Here is a 17,691-nt window from a genome sequence, read left to right on the forward strand (position 1 = left end):
TTTTAATGTAACATATGTGAGGTATCTAGCCCAGTGCATCTCACACAAACACACACACACACACACACACACACACTTTCAATAAACAATAGTTAAACTGGTATAAAAACATATGTAGATATATTAAGAATAGGAGAGATCTAAGTATGCTTAAGAAGCAAAAGAAAGGATCCAGCATGAGGGAGACAAAAGATGCTATAATAACTATGAAAGAAGGTCAGGAGCCAGTAAAAAAGATGCAATCAATGACACAAGGAAATAGTGCTAACTTTAAAGAAGAAAGCAGATAATTCCTTATCCTATTAGAAGTGAAGAAAGCTCAACACTGAGAAATTCTGAGATGAACAGAAGACATGGTAAGGAAACTCAGCCTGCACGGCCCCAGAATTTCCAGCATGGGAACCATGAAGCGACATTATCTGTAGATGGCAGAGGGAGCACACATGGGATTCAAAGGCTGATGAAAATGAAAACGACTTAGTTGATTCCCTGACATTTGCCTCTCAGAGATGAACTCAAAGATGGAAAAAAAGCAACGTGGTGAGGTAAATAATTATGCATAATCCTTATTTTTGGAAACTGATAAATTCCTCCCACTAATGACAATGTTAAAGAAAAATATATACCTGTTTTTTTTTAAAAAGCTTTTAATTTTGTTCCACTAAAGCACATTAAACAAACCACAGGCAAATTTTTTAAAGCTATCTACATAACAGAAGACCAGCACATGATGAAGATGTTAATCAAATGTCAACTGACCCAAAAAATCTATTTTATTATTATAATTTGTTTTAGTTGTTGGGCTCTTTTGATTTCTCTTTTTTCAAGCTACACTACTGTTCTTTTGTTAACTTATAAAATTCACATTTTAAAATGTTTTAAAAGTATTCTCGTTCAAGTAATGGACATCTTTTGTTTTGCTCTGCCTGCTAAGAAAATGAATAATGCAACTATTTTCAACGAAAGCTTTATCCCACCTGGTGCTATTAACTGGTGAATACTTGATGTCCGGGTGACAGCTGTGCTTCGTGATTCCAGACTTGGACTTTCTCCTTTCTTATTACTTTCTGGAGAAGGATCTCGTTGGCTGATTTTAGAACTGGTCACTGTTGTTTTGTTATGACAAATTGTCAATGACTGAGTTTGACTAGTACTTTTTGGCGGACCATTTTGTGAGCTAGATAATACACCCAACTTCTGGCTGCGTAATGTTAAATTCTGAACCTAAGAACCACATAACAAAAAATAAGGATGAAACAGATGGTATTAATTGATGTGGCAATCATTACCATTATAACAACAATGACAGCACATTTATATTATGCTCTTTATATTATGCATAAAGCTCCAAGCACTTGAAACAACTAATTAACCCTGAAGGCAAGGGGAGCTATTATTCTAAGTAATCATATCTTAAACATTAAGTGGCAATTTTTTAAAAAAGACATTAAGAAACATTAAGAACTAAATGAAAATAGAATATTTATATATATATTGCAAATGAACTATCAATATGAGGAAATTACTCTGCAACATACTCCATTTTAAAGTTACCAGGTCAGAGACAGTCAAAAGGAAGGAGAAAGAGGAAGAGCATTCCAGGCAAAGAGGAAAACCTGAGCAAAGCCGCAGTGGTGGGAGAGCCCAGGGTGTGGAGGGAAGAATGAGCAATTCCTTCTACTTCACTCTGAGTTCTCCATGACAGGATTGTGAAACATCTTAAGGCTACAAGTCCCTCATAAACTTGTGAGAAATTACTACACACAATTAGGACAGTATGGATACAATATTGCTATCTTAATAAAGATCAGAAAGATAACAAAAAAAGAAAGTTAATAGGTTAATAGAGATTATAAGGGAACACTAATCTTCTAAGTAAGAAAACAAATTCATGAAATCACCTACCCCATTGTGATAATTCTGAAAAGCATTTCCTATTAACTAATTTTAAAGAGTTAGTGAGATTTTGTTGTGGTGGTTATGAAACACTCATTTGCCTTTGAGAACTAGACCTCATGAACTAAAGACATCGTGCATGGCCTTGAAATGGTTTACGTGATGACTCCTACCTACACCGGGGCTATTCTAAACACACTGCCAGTCCGGATGATGGCAAGGATTATCCCAATTACTCTCACCTGAGGTCTATAACATTTTCAAACAGCGAGGCAGAAAATGCCTCTCCAAAAGCTTCCTAACCTTTTGCCTCAGAAATGAATGCACCTAATACATTTATGCTAGCACTGGCACTGGGAGGGAAACTGAAGTAAAAGAGATTCTAAAGTAACAAATATATTGCTGCTTTATGAATGCTCTTCAGTTTCATGGGTGTTCTGTCTCTACAACTGTATCATTAACTGATGCTCTACACCTTCTCTTTCCAAGTGCCAATGCAGTGTTCAGCCAATAGCAGATGCTGAATAAGTGTTTACTTCAGGGCAGTTGAAGTTTTCATCAGTTCTATTCTAAGCTACTGAAAGAATTTTCTAAGTGAGACCATATGGATCATCTTCTCTGATTTTTGTCAAATATTTCACAGCATTGTAAATGGACTAATTACTGCTGTATTACTGAAATTTAATGCAAAAATAAAATATGCTGAAATCCAGATTTCTCAGCTTGCCACTCAAAGCCCTCCACAGTCTAGGCCCAAACTGCTTTGAGCCCCTTTTTCCACTATTCTATTGCACAATCCTCATTCTCTAGCCAAACTGTTCTGCTCACCCTTCTCCAAACATACCTTGCACTGCCTTCATTTAGAGCCCTTGCTCAAATTCCTCTTTCCTCAACGCTGTCTCCTGAAGCCCAACACAGTGCTCAAGACCAGTAAAATTCCTACCCATTCTCCCAAAGAAACCTCTCGAAGTCTCTGGTTAGAAATAATTTCTCCTCCCCTCTATGCTCTTCCCATAGGATTTGGATCACAGTGGCCTATACCAATGACAAACATCTCGCTTGTTTCAGAATTACTGATGTCTGTGTCTGTGAAATACTGAGACTCCGACTGGCAGGCTCTCATCTCTGACGTTCACTTTTGTACTCCCCGCAATTCTGGCTGCAGACATAACAGAAACTACACAAGTCTGAGGTATTCTCCTATATCTGATTCTGAAAAATGTATTGCATGGATCTTGTTGCTCTTGTTGTTGTTAAGTATCTTGTTCTATTTATGGTTTTCTTAAGCTAACATTAAAATCTGTTCATGTTTTACCAAAAGAAATCTCAACAAATGTCTAGCAGAGGAATATTAAAATCTCTCAGGAAGCAAGGGAAAAACAGCAAGAAATTTAACATCTGCCATAAATAATGTATAAGGTGGACCACAGAATGATGGTAATCAAGGTCTGAACTATAACCTGAAAAACAAAAGCTTTCCTTCAAAGGCAAAGCATATTCAAAGTAAATGAAGATCTGACACAGTGAACCCTTAAGCTGTAGCAGTCCATTTCTATAGAATAATATACTTTTTTCTTCTAATTTTCCTTTTGTTTTCTGGAATTCTGAAAGAAAACGTATGTATGTGCATATTATATACTATATGTTATTTATATGAATAGATAAATTTTAGAATATGGCTTTACTATCTATGGTCATCTTGGCTTAAATATTTACAATAAATTTCAAACATGTAAACTGTACTCCTAAAGCATATACAGAGCTAACTGAGCTGTTAATAGATCACATATTCAGATTTCCTTGACAGAATTTCACTTTTAAAAAGAACCCACCCTTTCTAAGATAAAGAATATTATGGCATCTAATGCCCAACTTTCATTTCATCTGAACTTTTCCTATGATCAGTTTGTGGAAACTTTCTGACTTTTGAAAAAGTCTAGAATTCCCACAAAGTATTTTTGCTAATTTCACACCTTACATTTTTATAGTGGATTACCCAAATACTCTCACTTCAGTTTTTTAATTTGGATCTAACAAATAATGTGTGAATTATCGTAGGATCTCTTCTTTGTAGATAAGGAAATTAAGAGTTCATGTCACACTGCCGGCAGTAGAACTGTTTCTAGCTTTTAAATCTAAAAGGCTGTTTTCTCCACAATTCTTACAGAATTGCCCAGAGAGCCTTGGTAAGATTTCTTACTTTTCTATAACATACTTTTAGTCTTATGATATCTTTCTGAAAGTCACATTTTTTTTTTCATGATAAGGAGAAGAGATGGAGCATTTAAAATGGTAAGGGTAAGATATTCCAAATTTCTCATTTTTTTACATTATGCTATAAATTTTAAAACTGAGGAAAAATTGACTGTTATACTGACTTTCGTCAGTTAAAGAGTATTAAAATAAAACTTCAAATTTGGTATTTCTCAATTACAAACAAATTAAATGTTTTAAAAACTGCAAATATATGTTTAAAAATTAACAAAGTGGAGCACAAATTTTTCAAAACTAACAGCCCTGAACTTGAGGAAAGTTACCACTGGAATATTCAAAATATTAGCATCACCTACCACTGTCAGCCTCATTCACTGCCACTTCTAAAGCACAGCAAAGAAAAACATTAGTAGAGAAGTTCCTAAAGGTCAATCCATCCCTCTAGTTCCTCAATCTATCCTTGAATTGAGTCAGATTATTAGAGAGCCACATACCTATACACATCAAACTGGACCCCAAAGAGCTAATTCTATAAATTACTTTGACTATGAGAACCCACAAAACAGACTGTGCTCTAGAGAGTTTGTTAGTTGTATTTTCCTAATAACTGGTTTATTTTACCTTGGAAACTGCAAATCCTTTAAATGGTTGAGTTTCTCTCTTCACCATTAGCTATGTGAAAGCTAAGAACCAAATTCATGACTCATCTTTAGACAGTGCATAACAAAAACAGTAATTAGTAGCATGTGATATCTTACGTGCCAGGCACTATGCTGAGTGCTTTATTTATGATTACTGTCTCATTTATTCCTTATAACAACTCTGAGCTATTACTTCCAGTTCACAGTGAAGAAACTGAGGCTTAGCATAAGTAATAACAACAGCTAACATTTAGTGAGTGCCAACTAGGTAACAGACACTGTTCTGTTTTTCATTTATTAACCTATTTAATCCTCATTACAACCCTACGAAGCATTACATTTATTTTATTTTATATTGTTGAAACTGAGGTTTAAGGATATACAATGAGAAGGTGGTAGAACATGTATTTGAATCCAGAGAACCTGGCTCCAGAGTCCAAACTTATAAACACCATGCTATACTATGACCTATCCAAAATCAATCAACTGGCAAGCGACAAAGCAACTGTTGCTGAAGTCAGAATATAAACCCAGGTCTTCCTATTCTCCCCTTTGCAGAAAAAGTACTAATGAGTACCTACAATATTCTAGACACTAAACATATATTACTCACTCTTCAACTTACCCTGCAAGTATGTATGACTATTAGAGATGTTTGGTAACTTATCTAAAGTCATACAACTAATAAATGAGTGCAGTGGGAGTTGAACTTAAGCCCATGCAGGACTTCATACATGTAATTTCAATGGCAACCGCACTCCTAGCTCCATGCCACTTTACCATTCTGGAAGTTGACAGGTTTTATAAAACCAAACCAAACGAAACCAAACCAAACCAAAACAAAACAAACAGGAAGATAATTACTTCAACAAATTCATTCCACAAAGAGACACTTAAAGTTTAGAGCTGAGAAAACCTTAAAGTTAACAAAGGTCTCATTTTGTAAGTATGGAAACTGAAGTCCAAATAAGTTAAGGAACTATAGAGGGTCACAGAGCACATTATGAGAAACCGGAGTTTAATTGATCACCATCTTTATATGCTGATATATGAAAACTGGACTTTGTTATTAAATAAAATAGAGATTCTATGAAAAATACCAAAGAATATTATTGCTATCTCATTTTTTACTTTTTACCAGATGATTGAGATTATTAAATTAAAAATTCGAAGCCAAGGATGACCTTGAGATATACCAATTTCTGCCATATGCAATCCAAAACATTATCTATGGAAAAATATCAAAATGGTATCATACAATGTAAAAAGTCTACTCAACTGTTTTAATTTAAAATTTACTCAATTTCATTCATTTTTATTAACTTTACTGAGGTGTGACTTACAAACAATAAAATGAATGAACCAGTTCAATAAGTTTTGACATTATGTACATACCATGTTACCACCACCCCAATCAAGATATAGAACATTTCCATCACTCATGCCCCTTCCCAGTCAATCTCCCCCACCTTCTGCCCCAGGTAGCACAAATCCATTTTTTTTCACTATAGATTAGTTCTGCCTGTTCAGAAATTTCATATAAATAGAGTCGCAGAGTATTGCACTCTGTGATGTCTGGCATCTTTTACTAATTATAATGTTTCTGAGATGTACAGTAGTTTGTTCCTTTTTATTTCTGAGTAATATTCCACAATATGTTTATCCATTCACCAGTTAAAAGACAGTGGTTACTTCCAGTTTGGGGCTATTCTGAATAGAGCTGCTACGAACATTCATTTAAACATCTTCATGTGGATATATGTTTTCAAATCTCTCAGGGTAAACATCTAGAAGTGGAATTCCTGGGTCACATGTTAAGCATATGTTTAACTTTATAAGAAAACTGTTTTTCAAAGTGGTTGTACTCTTTTACAATTTCACCAGCAACATATGATAGTATGGTTCCTCCACATTCTCGCAGACATGTGGCGTTTTCAGTCTCCTTCATTTCAGACATTCTAGTGAGTGTGTAGTGATATTCATTGTGGTTTTGATTTATATTTCTAGGAAGATTAATCATGTTGAGCATTTTTTCATGTGCTTATTGGCCTTCTGCATATCTTTTGTGAAGTGTTCAAATCTTCTGCCCATTTTTTATTCATGATCTTATTACTGAGTCGTAAACCCACTTTACATATTCTGAATACAAGTCCTTTGTCAGATATATGTATTGTGACCATTTTCCCTCAGTCTGTGGCTTTGCCTCTTTGTTTCTGTAGCAATGTCTTTCGAAGAACAGTTTTTAAATTTTGATAAAGTCCAATTTATCATTATTTTCTTTTACAGTTAATGCTTTTTGTGTCCTATCTGAGAAAGCTTTGCCTACCCTGGAGTTGTAGAGATATCCCCTATGTTTTCTTCTAGAGGTTTTATAGTTCTGTCTTTTGCCTGTAGGTCTACATTACTTCTGGTTTATTTTTGTGAATGGTGTAAGGAGAAAGTTAAAGTTCATTTTTTCCATGGTACCAAACAAAGTATAAACAAAAAACTGAGTAACATTCTGCTCAATTTTTTAAGTTTAAAGTTTACCCAGCTCATTTTTAAACTTAAAAACCACCTTGACGCGGTTATTACCTAACTGCTTACAAAGGAATCTAAAGAAAAGAATACATCTCACATAATAAATCTGCTTTACAATAAAACTAAACATACAATGTCATAGCAAAACGCATTAACTTTCACTAATGTCAAATAACCTAAATATCCATGTTTAATGGCATTATAATTTCTATAAAGTCAAAAAATTTTCTTGAAGTTCTCACTGGATTAAATGTTGATCTGAAATGTGTGACAACGAGCACTGAAACCATCAGTAACTTAAACACAAATGCACGTTTACCTTTAACCTGAAGACCCAGACCTTAAGTACCACATTATGAAGCTAGACAAGCTCACCTGAGTAGCTGCAGACTGACAGGAAGATGACGATGACGACGAGACAACAGGAATGTCAGACTGTACAGCAGCCACAGTGGTAGCGGGTGTGAAAATCAGCTGTACAGACAGAAAAACCAAAAAAATACCCTAAGACAAAAGAACATGCCCCACACACAATGTATAGCAGGCAAGAGAGACTGAAATTTGTGACAGAAAGACAATGCAGTTTAGGATTGTCTCCTAAGCAAAAGGTTTTACATGACAAGGAGAACTTCTTGATAATAGAGAACTCAAAAGGAAAAAAAAAACCAGAAACATTTTTGAAACAGCTCATGATTCTGATGAGTAGAAAATAAATCAGTGCTCAAAAAAGAAAATGTATTTTGGCAATATGAAATCCTCATACCAAATTTTTCCCCGAATAAGCTATTAAACTTTTCCTAGCTGAAAACTATTGTGGCAGGATTCCTAAAATGGAAGTTAGAATATGCAACCATAGTCACTGCTCTTGAATGCAAACTAAATTTCAGTGAGAAACATGAAAAGAAACACCAAAAAGTCTTTTCAGTCCTCTTTACCCCAAAGGATAACTATGCCACATGCTACGTTACAATATTTCACTCAGCTACACAGGATCTGTGTAGTACAAACCTAGGTTGCTCTTGATTTTAAAACTATTTGTAAAGAAATATTCATTCTAAGTGTAAATGCCACAACATGTTAAAAGTCAACAACAAAGCAGCCTGCAAAAAAACTTCACATCAAAAAAAAAAAAAAAGAAAAGAAAAAGAAAGGAAAGACATACTTGATTTATTTAATTATCACCATCTCTTTTCAAATGTTTTTTTTCAATACTGAAACAGAATGCCATTAATTAAAAAAGGCAATACAATCCACTCAGAGATTATCCAATCCAATTTAGTAAATTATGACTGTTGTTTCAAAGAACCTGTGAATACTCTATCTCAAAATTGCATCAAGTTATACAGTTCCTCAAAAGCCATTTCTGTTTAAATTAAAATTACCAATTAAAGGATCATTTAAACTTCAGTTCTTTACATACTAAATTTAAGTGAATTAAATAACAGGTATAACTTTCACAAGAAGGTAATTTACAGTACAAACAGCTAAAAGCACTATACCTAAAAAGATGTTCTATCTAGCGCGAACCATATGAAACTGCCAGTTTTAGAGGTCAAAAACGGTCCAGTAGCAACCATTTCAAATGGTTCTCCCTAATTCTGAAGCATATTATTGATTAAATAAGATCTCATGGGGAAAAAACCCAGAAATATGGTAGTGTCTATTGAACAGTCTGTAAATAAAAAGAGGGTCATATTATTGTTTCCTGTTAGAAATATGATGGAAACTTTCTTTGCAATTTTAGTGGAGAACTGGGGATCCAGATATATATTCAGTTCACTGGATAAAAAAGAATATAAATAAATACATATCAGGGACAAAGTTCTTCTCTAGCTACCTGTAAAGACATCAAATAAAGTAAATGTCAACCAATTTTTACATTCCTTAAAGAAGGCTCAACAAGTAAATTAGGAAATCAGTAGATACTCAAACACACAATAGCCAAATTAACATTCCTGTATTAACAAAAGATCAAAGTGAGCATAGGAACACAAATCACCTTGCAGATTTTAAGATGGGAATAACCAAAGCTAAGACTCATCTGGTAAATTAACACGAACTCCAATCCAGATTTCAGAAGATCCCACAATATAAATTCTAATTTATAGTTAACCAAGTTTTTTATGTTTCTAACAATTTCATCAAATCTAAGATGTCAAAGATATACGGTGATTTTATGTATCACTATAAGCACCAACTACAACCGTAAGATGCCATCAATATAAAATGCATCTCAGTTTCAGAGATGTTAAAATATGAAAAAGGGTTTGAAATCAAAGAAATTTGATATTAAAAATTAATCACTCCTATGTTACAGAATCTGTTAGCTCCCTAATGCTGCTAATTACTATTTGATACACCAAGAAGGCCTACCAATTAAAGGTAGAATTTTTCATGACATAAATGTATAAGAGCTAGGCACATACACAAAAATTTTGTTAAACATTTCTTAAATATTAAAAATGCCTCCTATTGCATCAAATCAAGAAACATTTTGATCTCTCTCAAGTCTTTAAACACTGAAAAAATCTGGTAGCTCATATCTTACCATTTGAGCTCGGAGATACATTTGAGCTTGGCTTGCCGTTAGGGTAGGGGAGGTACTCCCTAGTAACATAGTCTGTTGGGTAATACTGCCACTGGTAGAACTGGAAGCCTGGGAACGGCTTATTAACTGTGCAGGTGTAGGAGAAGTAGAGAGGTTGATCTAAGGAAGAAAACATATCAGGTCATAGGCTTCCATTTCTTGCTTCCATGTCACTGAATTTCACCAAGCTGCAGTTAGGCAATCAATGGTATATATTGTGGCTGAGGAACCTAAGAGAGGGCTTCATCTTTGACAGACCCATCACTTCTGTAGGCGATTATTTGCACATATGCAAACAATAGCATGTACTGGTTAGTAATTAGGACAATTTTTAAGGACATCCTCGTTGTGTTTCATAAGATTCCAACATCTTAAAATATCATTTCTACTACCTCCCAAAAATTAGGGCTATTGTTCCATTATTTTAATATTCTATGTAGTGACTTAAAACATTTGAATCAACAGTCTACATTATTTTGTCATTTTTCTGTCACATTTGGAGGCATTTCTGAAATGAACAAAAGTTAAAACACAGATAATCCATTCACATGTATAAAAACATACACGTAACATATAACTAGTATAACATTCTCCTTCAAAAGCTCTCAGAAAAGAAGAAAATAGAATTGTTACTTGCCGAACAGATGGAAAACTCCTGAATATTGGTTACAAGATTAAATTATAAACACTAAAGCTGCTGTTAAAGAATAAACTAGTGCATGGTCTATCTCTAGGATATATAAGAGACTGGTAACTGGTTGTACCTGTGAAGGCAAACTGGGTGGGAACAGGACAAAGGGACACATGTAGACTATCACATGCATGTATTATCCATTATAAAAATAAATAATATTTTTAACGAGAGTAACATAATCCAACCTCAAATCCTTTTTATGGACAATGCAGAGAATAAAATTAAGAAATAGGTTATTAAACTTCTGATTCAAGGAACAAGACAGACTGAACTAATACATCCATGTGCCCAAATGCACTCACTGAAATGCAAGATCAGCATGAAAAATTATAAAAATATATAACTGAACTCAAAAAAGGGGAAGGGAGAGGGAATTCCCAGGCACCGGAAAGGAAGAAACTCAAAGATGTAAGCTCCAGCTGACACCAAGGCAATCTAGGGAGATATTGGCCCACAGAGATAGAAGACCTGATTTTGAGCCTATTTCAGGGGGGACCTAGAAGTAAAACCTGTTTTGAGCCAAGATCCTCAAAAGGGCTCCTCAATATGTGAAAAGGAGCTGGAAAAGCTCCACCCATGCGTCCTGAGAAGCAGCAAGAAAGCTTGCTATCTGCCCTGCCCCAGGTGGAAGGAGAGAGGCTCTTATGAGAATCAAAACTCCAGGCTTGCGCCATACAAGGGTACAGAATCCATATTCACACTACCTGCACAGTTCCATAATCTATCCCAAAACATTAGCATTTGTACCAGTCCAGGACATTTGTTAAACTGAACAAGTGACTGGAGGAGGCTGAGTGAAGGCTATACAGGAGGACCTCTCTGTACGATTTTTGTAACTTCCTGAGTCTATAATTATTTAAAAATAAAAAGTTAAAAAAACTGCATAGTGGGTACACAAGTTGGTTAACTAATTCTCTATATTTATCTGTATCTTTTAAGTATTTCTTAATTTTAATAAAATACTTAAATCTGTAATTCAGTGCATAAATACAATTAATAAAATATAAAAAATTGTTCTGCAATCTGGCTTTTATTCTAGCACACCACTAAAATCCCATTAGCAAAAATCACTAATACCCTCTGACACATTCAGTGGATTCTTTTTAGACCATTCCCTCTCGATCTTCTTTACCAGCTCTTCTTTCTAGCCCACCCCCAAACTGTTCATCCTTTGTCCTCAACACTTTTCCTTTTCAATTCCTAGATTATCACACCTACTCCCATAGTTTCAAACAATTCAATCCTGAATAGTCTCAATCCTTGACGACAAACCCTTACTCTCCAGGTCCAAATACTTACAGAACACATCTTTCTGGATGTCTCTTACCAACTCAAACTCAACATGTTCAAACACCAAACTCATTATCATTTCTTCTTTTTATTTTATTTTATTTTATGTATTTATTTTTGGCTGTGTTGGGTCTTCATGGCTGCATGCAGGCTTTCTCTAGTTGCAGCGAGCGGGGGCTACTCTTCGTTGCGGTGCACCGGCTTTTCATTGCAGTGGCTTCTCTTGTTGTGGAGCATGGGCTAGGCACGTGGGCTTCATTAGTTGTGGTGCGCGGGCTCAGTAGTTGTGGCTTGCAGGCTCTAGAGTGCAGGCTCAGCAGTTGTGGCGCACGGGCTTAGTTGCTCCACGGCATGTGGGATCTTCCCAGACCAGGGCTCGAACCCGTGTCCCCTGCATTGGCAGGCGGATTCTTAACCACTGCGCCACCACGGAAGCCCTATCATTCCTTCTTAAACCAGCTTCTCCTCAAATGGCCACTGGCATCTTCTAAAAATCCCCCAAGACAGACTAATCTGGAAGTCATCCTAACTCCTCCCTCTCACATAACTCACACACAAAATCAGTCACATGTCTTACTGTTTCTACACCTTTATCTTCCTCAATTTCATTTTGATTTTGACTCACGTAGTTTGAGATGCTGAGCCCATAGCACTTCCAGCTACATTGCTTTAACAGCTGCAAACTGATCTCTCTGCTGGGAATATTGTCTCCTCTGACTTGCCGGATAATCTTTCCCTGATTTTAATTAATAAATATTAATTAGCCATTTAAAAATCTTCTAGATAACATTCAAACTCCCCTAACTACCTCTGCAGTATCATCTCCTTCCACTCCTCCATACTACCCTTCACATTAGCCATATGAAGCTATTTGCAGTGTCATCATGTCTCAGGCCTCTATGGCTCCGGTAACAACTCTGAACTGAACTGAGCGTCACCTACCCCCATACCCCACCTCTTCCCCCTCTATGTAGTGTACAACTCTCTCTCAAAAATCACCTGCTAAGCTTTTTCAGGCATCCCAACCCCACAGTAGAACTGACTACTCCTCTTTTGCCTGTTATCTTCCATAATTTCCATATACTTCTAGCATATACCTCTGTCTCACTCGTCTAAACAATAATTTCTTTAAGGGTGGGGACCATGTGTTATTTATCTTCATATAACCAATATCTATGAGAGTGCCTTCACTCAATACGTTTATTAACTTAATGAATGCCATGTTATTTTAAGGCATACTTCATACTTTAAATGTAATATATAAGCCTATCACAAAGAGTGAGCGTGTGTGTGTGTATAACAGTGAGAACAGAAAACAATTCTGGTATAGCCCCTAACAAAGCAGAGTAAAAATGCAGATAGTGTGGTGATACTAGTTCAACTCTACTTTTATGTGCTATATAATAAATTATTAATAAGCACCCCCCAAACATATTCTTTTTCCACACCAGTCCACAAACGGATATTTTGGATAAAGCCTTGCTCCAAAGATTAAATCACTTAGCAGGGTAAAATTGGACCAGGTTTTCTGACTCATATTTTGGCATGCAGGGTGCTTTCCTATACCATGAGAGCTTGTTAATTTGGGTTACTCTACAGTAATAATGCCTTGGCAGTTTTTCCAGTCAGTGATTCTTAAAAATAAAGGGGGGGGGGAAGAAAGAAAGAAAGAAAAATACTCTAGTAAAGGATAGACCACACACTCTTTAAACAAAAACATACAAGTCTCTTTAAAAACTGACTGGCTGATAGCCAAGTGCCTGAGAGTGCTGTGTAAGGAATAAGGAAGTAGAACAAAAATTACAAACAGAATGCTTTTTTTTTCTTAAAAAGGAAGTAAGAAAACTAAATAGTAGCCTCCTAGCCACCTGCATTTCACTTTGTCTAAGTTGTGAGATCAAAGAACAAATATCATGTTTATTTTTAAGTTTCAAATGGCAAGTACCATTTCAGACAGTGTCTACTAACGAATGCCAAACCCATGAGGGCAAGGCAATCAGTAGCCAACTCTGCAAGAAGTCCCTTCCTTTCCACAACTGATATGTCTCTCCTCTATTTTCCGCTTTGCTCTGCTGACCTGAACCAGATGCCCTCAACTGTTTGCATTATCTTCTCTTGTCAATCCCATCTCAACATGCGTAATTCCCTTTCATTTTAAAGCCTTGGCCAATCCTGTCGTCTCACACCTCAAGCCCCACACTCCATAAAGGAACTTGCTCCTTTAGCCCTATTACCGGAAGCTCTCTCCCTACTGACACTAAGAGTCACCAAAGAAAACCACATCTGTCAAGAAAAGCCATTTAACTCTCAACCACTCCTTAGTGCCCCCACTAGGAGGTTACACAGGGTCTCTGGCCCAGAGTACTCCCTAAAACCAAAGCCCATTTGAGACCCACTGCTGCCATTTGACTGATCAGAAACAATCAGGTATATCTACAGAGAGACATGGTACACAGACATTAAAAGACTGATTGTATCTGTATTCAATGGCGTGAAAATATCTTTATGACCCACTGCTGAGTGAAAAAACTGTAGAATAACATGTAGAATATAATCCACTTATACAATTACATACAAATATCTGCGTGTATGTATATACACATTCCACACATGTGAAAAACATGTTGAGAGAAAGATGTCTGCACTATATACACACACAATAATGCATACTCATAAATTTGTATCTGATTAGATTTGATATAGAAATATATACATACACACACACACCTGGAAGAACAGTCACCAAAATGCTAAAGGTGAATAATGCCTACTAGGGGTAAAATTTGGGAATGATTTATATTTTCTTTTTCAAAGTTTTTGTCTTTTCTATGTAGGTATTAACTTTAGAATCAGAGAGGAAATGATATTTTCCTTTTTTTATATTTACTTCAGTATATTGTTCTGTTTTTATCACATTAAAGCAGCATATAAATTTTCTTGCCTCATTATTCAGTGGGAATTTATGTAATTCAAATATCTAGAAGTGTAAAATATTATATAGAAATTTCAAATAATAATATCTAACCATGAAGGATGTCCTTTTTAAGAGACCACATATTTTTAACAATGAAATGAAATAAAATGCCTACTTATTTATTACAGAAAATCATTATTTCTACTTTCTGCAATACAAGCTGTAAAAACAACAGCAAAACAATCAAACAAAAAACAACTTCACAACCTCCCAATTGTGTTCAGATATTGACACCCTAAAAAGAAAAGTTGCAATGCAGAAACAGTTAAAATATTGGAAATAACTGTCCAGCAACAAAGATAGTTATATAAGACAAACTGCAGCCACACTGTGCACAGTAGCTCAAGTGAGTGAGATAGAAAGCTCTGAAGACACACTGTTAAGTGTAAAAACAAAATGCAGAATACCTATGTGTGTTTATAGTGTGTTAAAAAAAAATTGTGTATTAAACACATAGGCACACATTTCTTTATACTATGTATGTCCTTAATGCACAGGTAAAGATCTGAAGGGATATCCAGCAAACTGAGAAGACAGAAGGACTGAAGGGGAAAGGAGGCTGAAGGTGACAACACTTTTTTACTTTATCTGTACTATGGGAATATTTTATAAGAATGCAGTAAAACTGCTCATGACCAGACAAATACGCAGGCTACAGTTTTATTTTAAACTGCTATTAAGCTTTGAAATAGGTTTCTAACAATCCTTGAAAACAATGAGTTTTAAAACTTAAAATACATCCTAATATTAATAATAGAGGATAAGTACCTTGGTTTTAAGCAAGTAATTTTCCCTCAGATAAATTCATAATGAATTCATTTGATATGTAGTTGATCTGATTTAGACATTTTTAGAGAAAACTGATCATTTATAAGGTTCTTGATCTAAAAACAATCTCACTGACCTAATAAGTATACTCTTAGGAAATTTTTTTTAAAGAGAATTACTAGATATAAAGATACATAACATTCAATGAAGGTTTACTTATAATAGCAAAAAAAGGGAAAAATTAAAAGTGCCAGCAAGAGGAAAACAGGTTTTTTTTAAAAGGTAGAATATTATGTAGCCATTAAAAATCATGTTTATAAAACAATAAATACTGAAGATAATGGTCTGAGCACACCCATTTGCTTCTCCCTCCTACTAAAACTCACTGAAATAGCAGTTAATACAATAACAAAAAAGACTGGGAGAAACAAACATACAAATTTAGACTGTGGGACATTCCATAAGATAAGTGACCTGAGCTCTTTAAAAAAAAAAGGGTGGGGGGGAGATCTTTTTATATTAAAGGAAAATAGGACATCCACATGCAATGTGTGATCCTTAATTAAATCCTGGGAAAAGGTATTTTGGACACTACTGAGGGAATCCAAATATGGGGCATATATTAGATATTGTGTTCATATTAAATTTCTTAGGTGTGACATGGTACTGTGGTGATATAAGACAATCTCCCTCTTGGATAACACATGCTAAGTACTTGGGACTGAAGTGTCATGATGCCTTCAACTTATAAAAATAAAAGGTCAGAAAAACAGTGTAAATAGAGAGGAACTTAACAATTGTTATAGATAGCTACATGAAGGGTACACAAGGGTCAATGCTTACTCTTTCCATTTTTCTGTGGGTTTAAATGTTTTTTTCCAAAAAAACTTGGGGGATTAAAAGAACAACATTAAACAAAAAGAAAACACACATACAGCAAAGAGAGAGAGATAAGGGTACCATCTGCATTTCTGTAAGACCTAAAGATGAGATCATACTGAAGGAGAAAACAGAGAGAAGGAAGCTCTCTGTAGTCCAGAATACAGGAAGAAACAGACCAGAGTGGATTTAGTTAGACTCAGAATTTAGAGGTATGAAAGCAGAGGTAAGAAGTGGGGCTAAAAATTGAAGGATTATCTACAGGTCTGTCTAGAAAACAGACTCACCAGTCATAACCCCACCCCTCTCCCACACAGAACCGGTATCGAGACCTAGAAAGAAAGGACACTTCTCTTTAAAAGTCTAAAAACTGCCACGGAAAAGCTAGGCTTCTAGAGCGGGTACTGGTACCTTGAAGTAAAACCCTCCTTATTCCAAAACTGCTGGCTCACCAGCCTAACGGCCAGCTTCTAACCTGCACACCTTCAATTCTAAACCTGCCAAAGATATATCCTTACCACTGTCATCACCACTACTATTCCCACATGCAAATACAGAAATCTTAATCGGCCTTTCCACTAAGGAAAGAGGTCTGCTAGGGAACAACCTATCTTCAAAGCAATGGAAGAAACCCATGTTGATTAATTTATATAATCATTTACTCTTAAATATAAGCAGAAAACCAAGCATTTTAAGGGAAAACTCCTTTCTCTTATAAGAGGAAAACCAGCAGCATGAAAAAAATGACCAAGATAGTTTCTAAGGAACATAAATTATTTAGGAAACAGAAAAAAAAGAGTTTTAAAATCTGATAAGTATCACAACAGAGATCTAAAATATTTCAGCCATAACAGAAAAATAGGATTCCAAGGGAAAAGAATAAGAAAATTCTCTTAGAAATTGGAAATACAAAGGCTGAACTAAAATTTTCTTTTAAATGTAAAAAGAAAGGGTTAAAAAAAAAGGGCAAGGAAATATGTCACAACAGAATAAAAAGATAAAGACAGAAAATGAGTAAAAAGCTAAAAGAAGTAAAGGATCAATCCAGAAAGACCAATATCCAACTAAGGAGCTCCAGAAAAAGAGAACAGAGAAGAATAGAAGGAAATAAATTTTTGTTAAAACTTTTTTAGTTTCATACACATGAACACTAAGTTTCACACTAAGAGAGTCCAAAAAATGTCCTGAGCTCAATGACATCTAGAGAGCCTCATGAAACTCCAGAAAA

At 35.3% G+C, this 17,691-nt stretch overlaps 1 protein-coding gene across 7 annotated transcripts in view; it reads right to left on the reverse strand.

Annotated features, from left to right (window-relative positions):
- Positions 1–17,691, reverse strand: part of PHC3 (polyhomeotic homolog 3) — an 81,397-nt gene that overhangs the window by 47,028 nt on the left and 16,678 nt on the right. For 5 of the 7 annotated variants that reach the window (XR_011074287.1, XR_011074286.1, XM_068546234.1 and 2 more), the window contains exons 5-7: positions 9,820–9,978; positions 7,647–7,745; positions 978–1,224 (exon numbers count right to left, since the gene is read on the reverse strand). Coding sequence is in view for 4 of the 7 variants with exons in the window: in XM_068546234.1 (XP_068402335.1) it covers positions 978–1,224; positions 7,647–7,745; positions 9,820–9,978 (505 nt within the window). In the remaining 3 variants the exon portion in view is untranslated. The remainder of the gene's footprint in view (positions 1–977; positions 1,225–7,646; positions 7,746–9,819; positions 9,979–17,691) is intronic. The other 2 variants (XR_011074288.1, XM_068546235.1) reach the window with 1 other exon arrangement.

The sequence above is a fragment of the Eschrichtius robustus genome, chromosome 6 (assembly GCF_028021215.1).
Source record: "Eschrichtius robustus isolate mEscRob2 chromosome 6, mEscRob2.pri, whole genome shotgun sequence".
Classification (NCBI taxonomy): Eukaryota; Metazoa; Chordata; class Mammalia; order Artiodactyla; family Eschrichtiidae; genus Eschrichtius; species Eschrichtius robustus.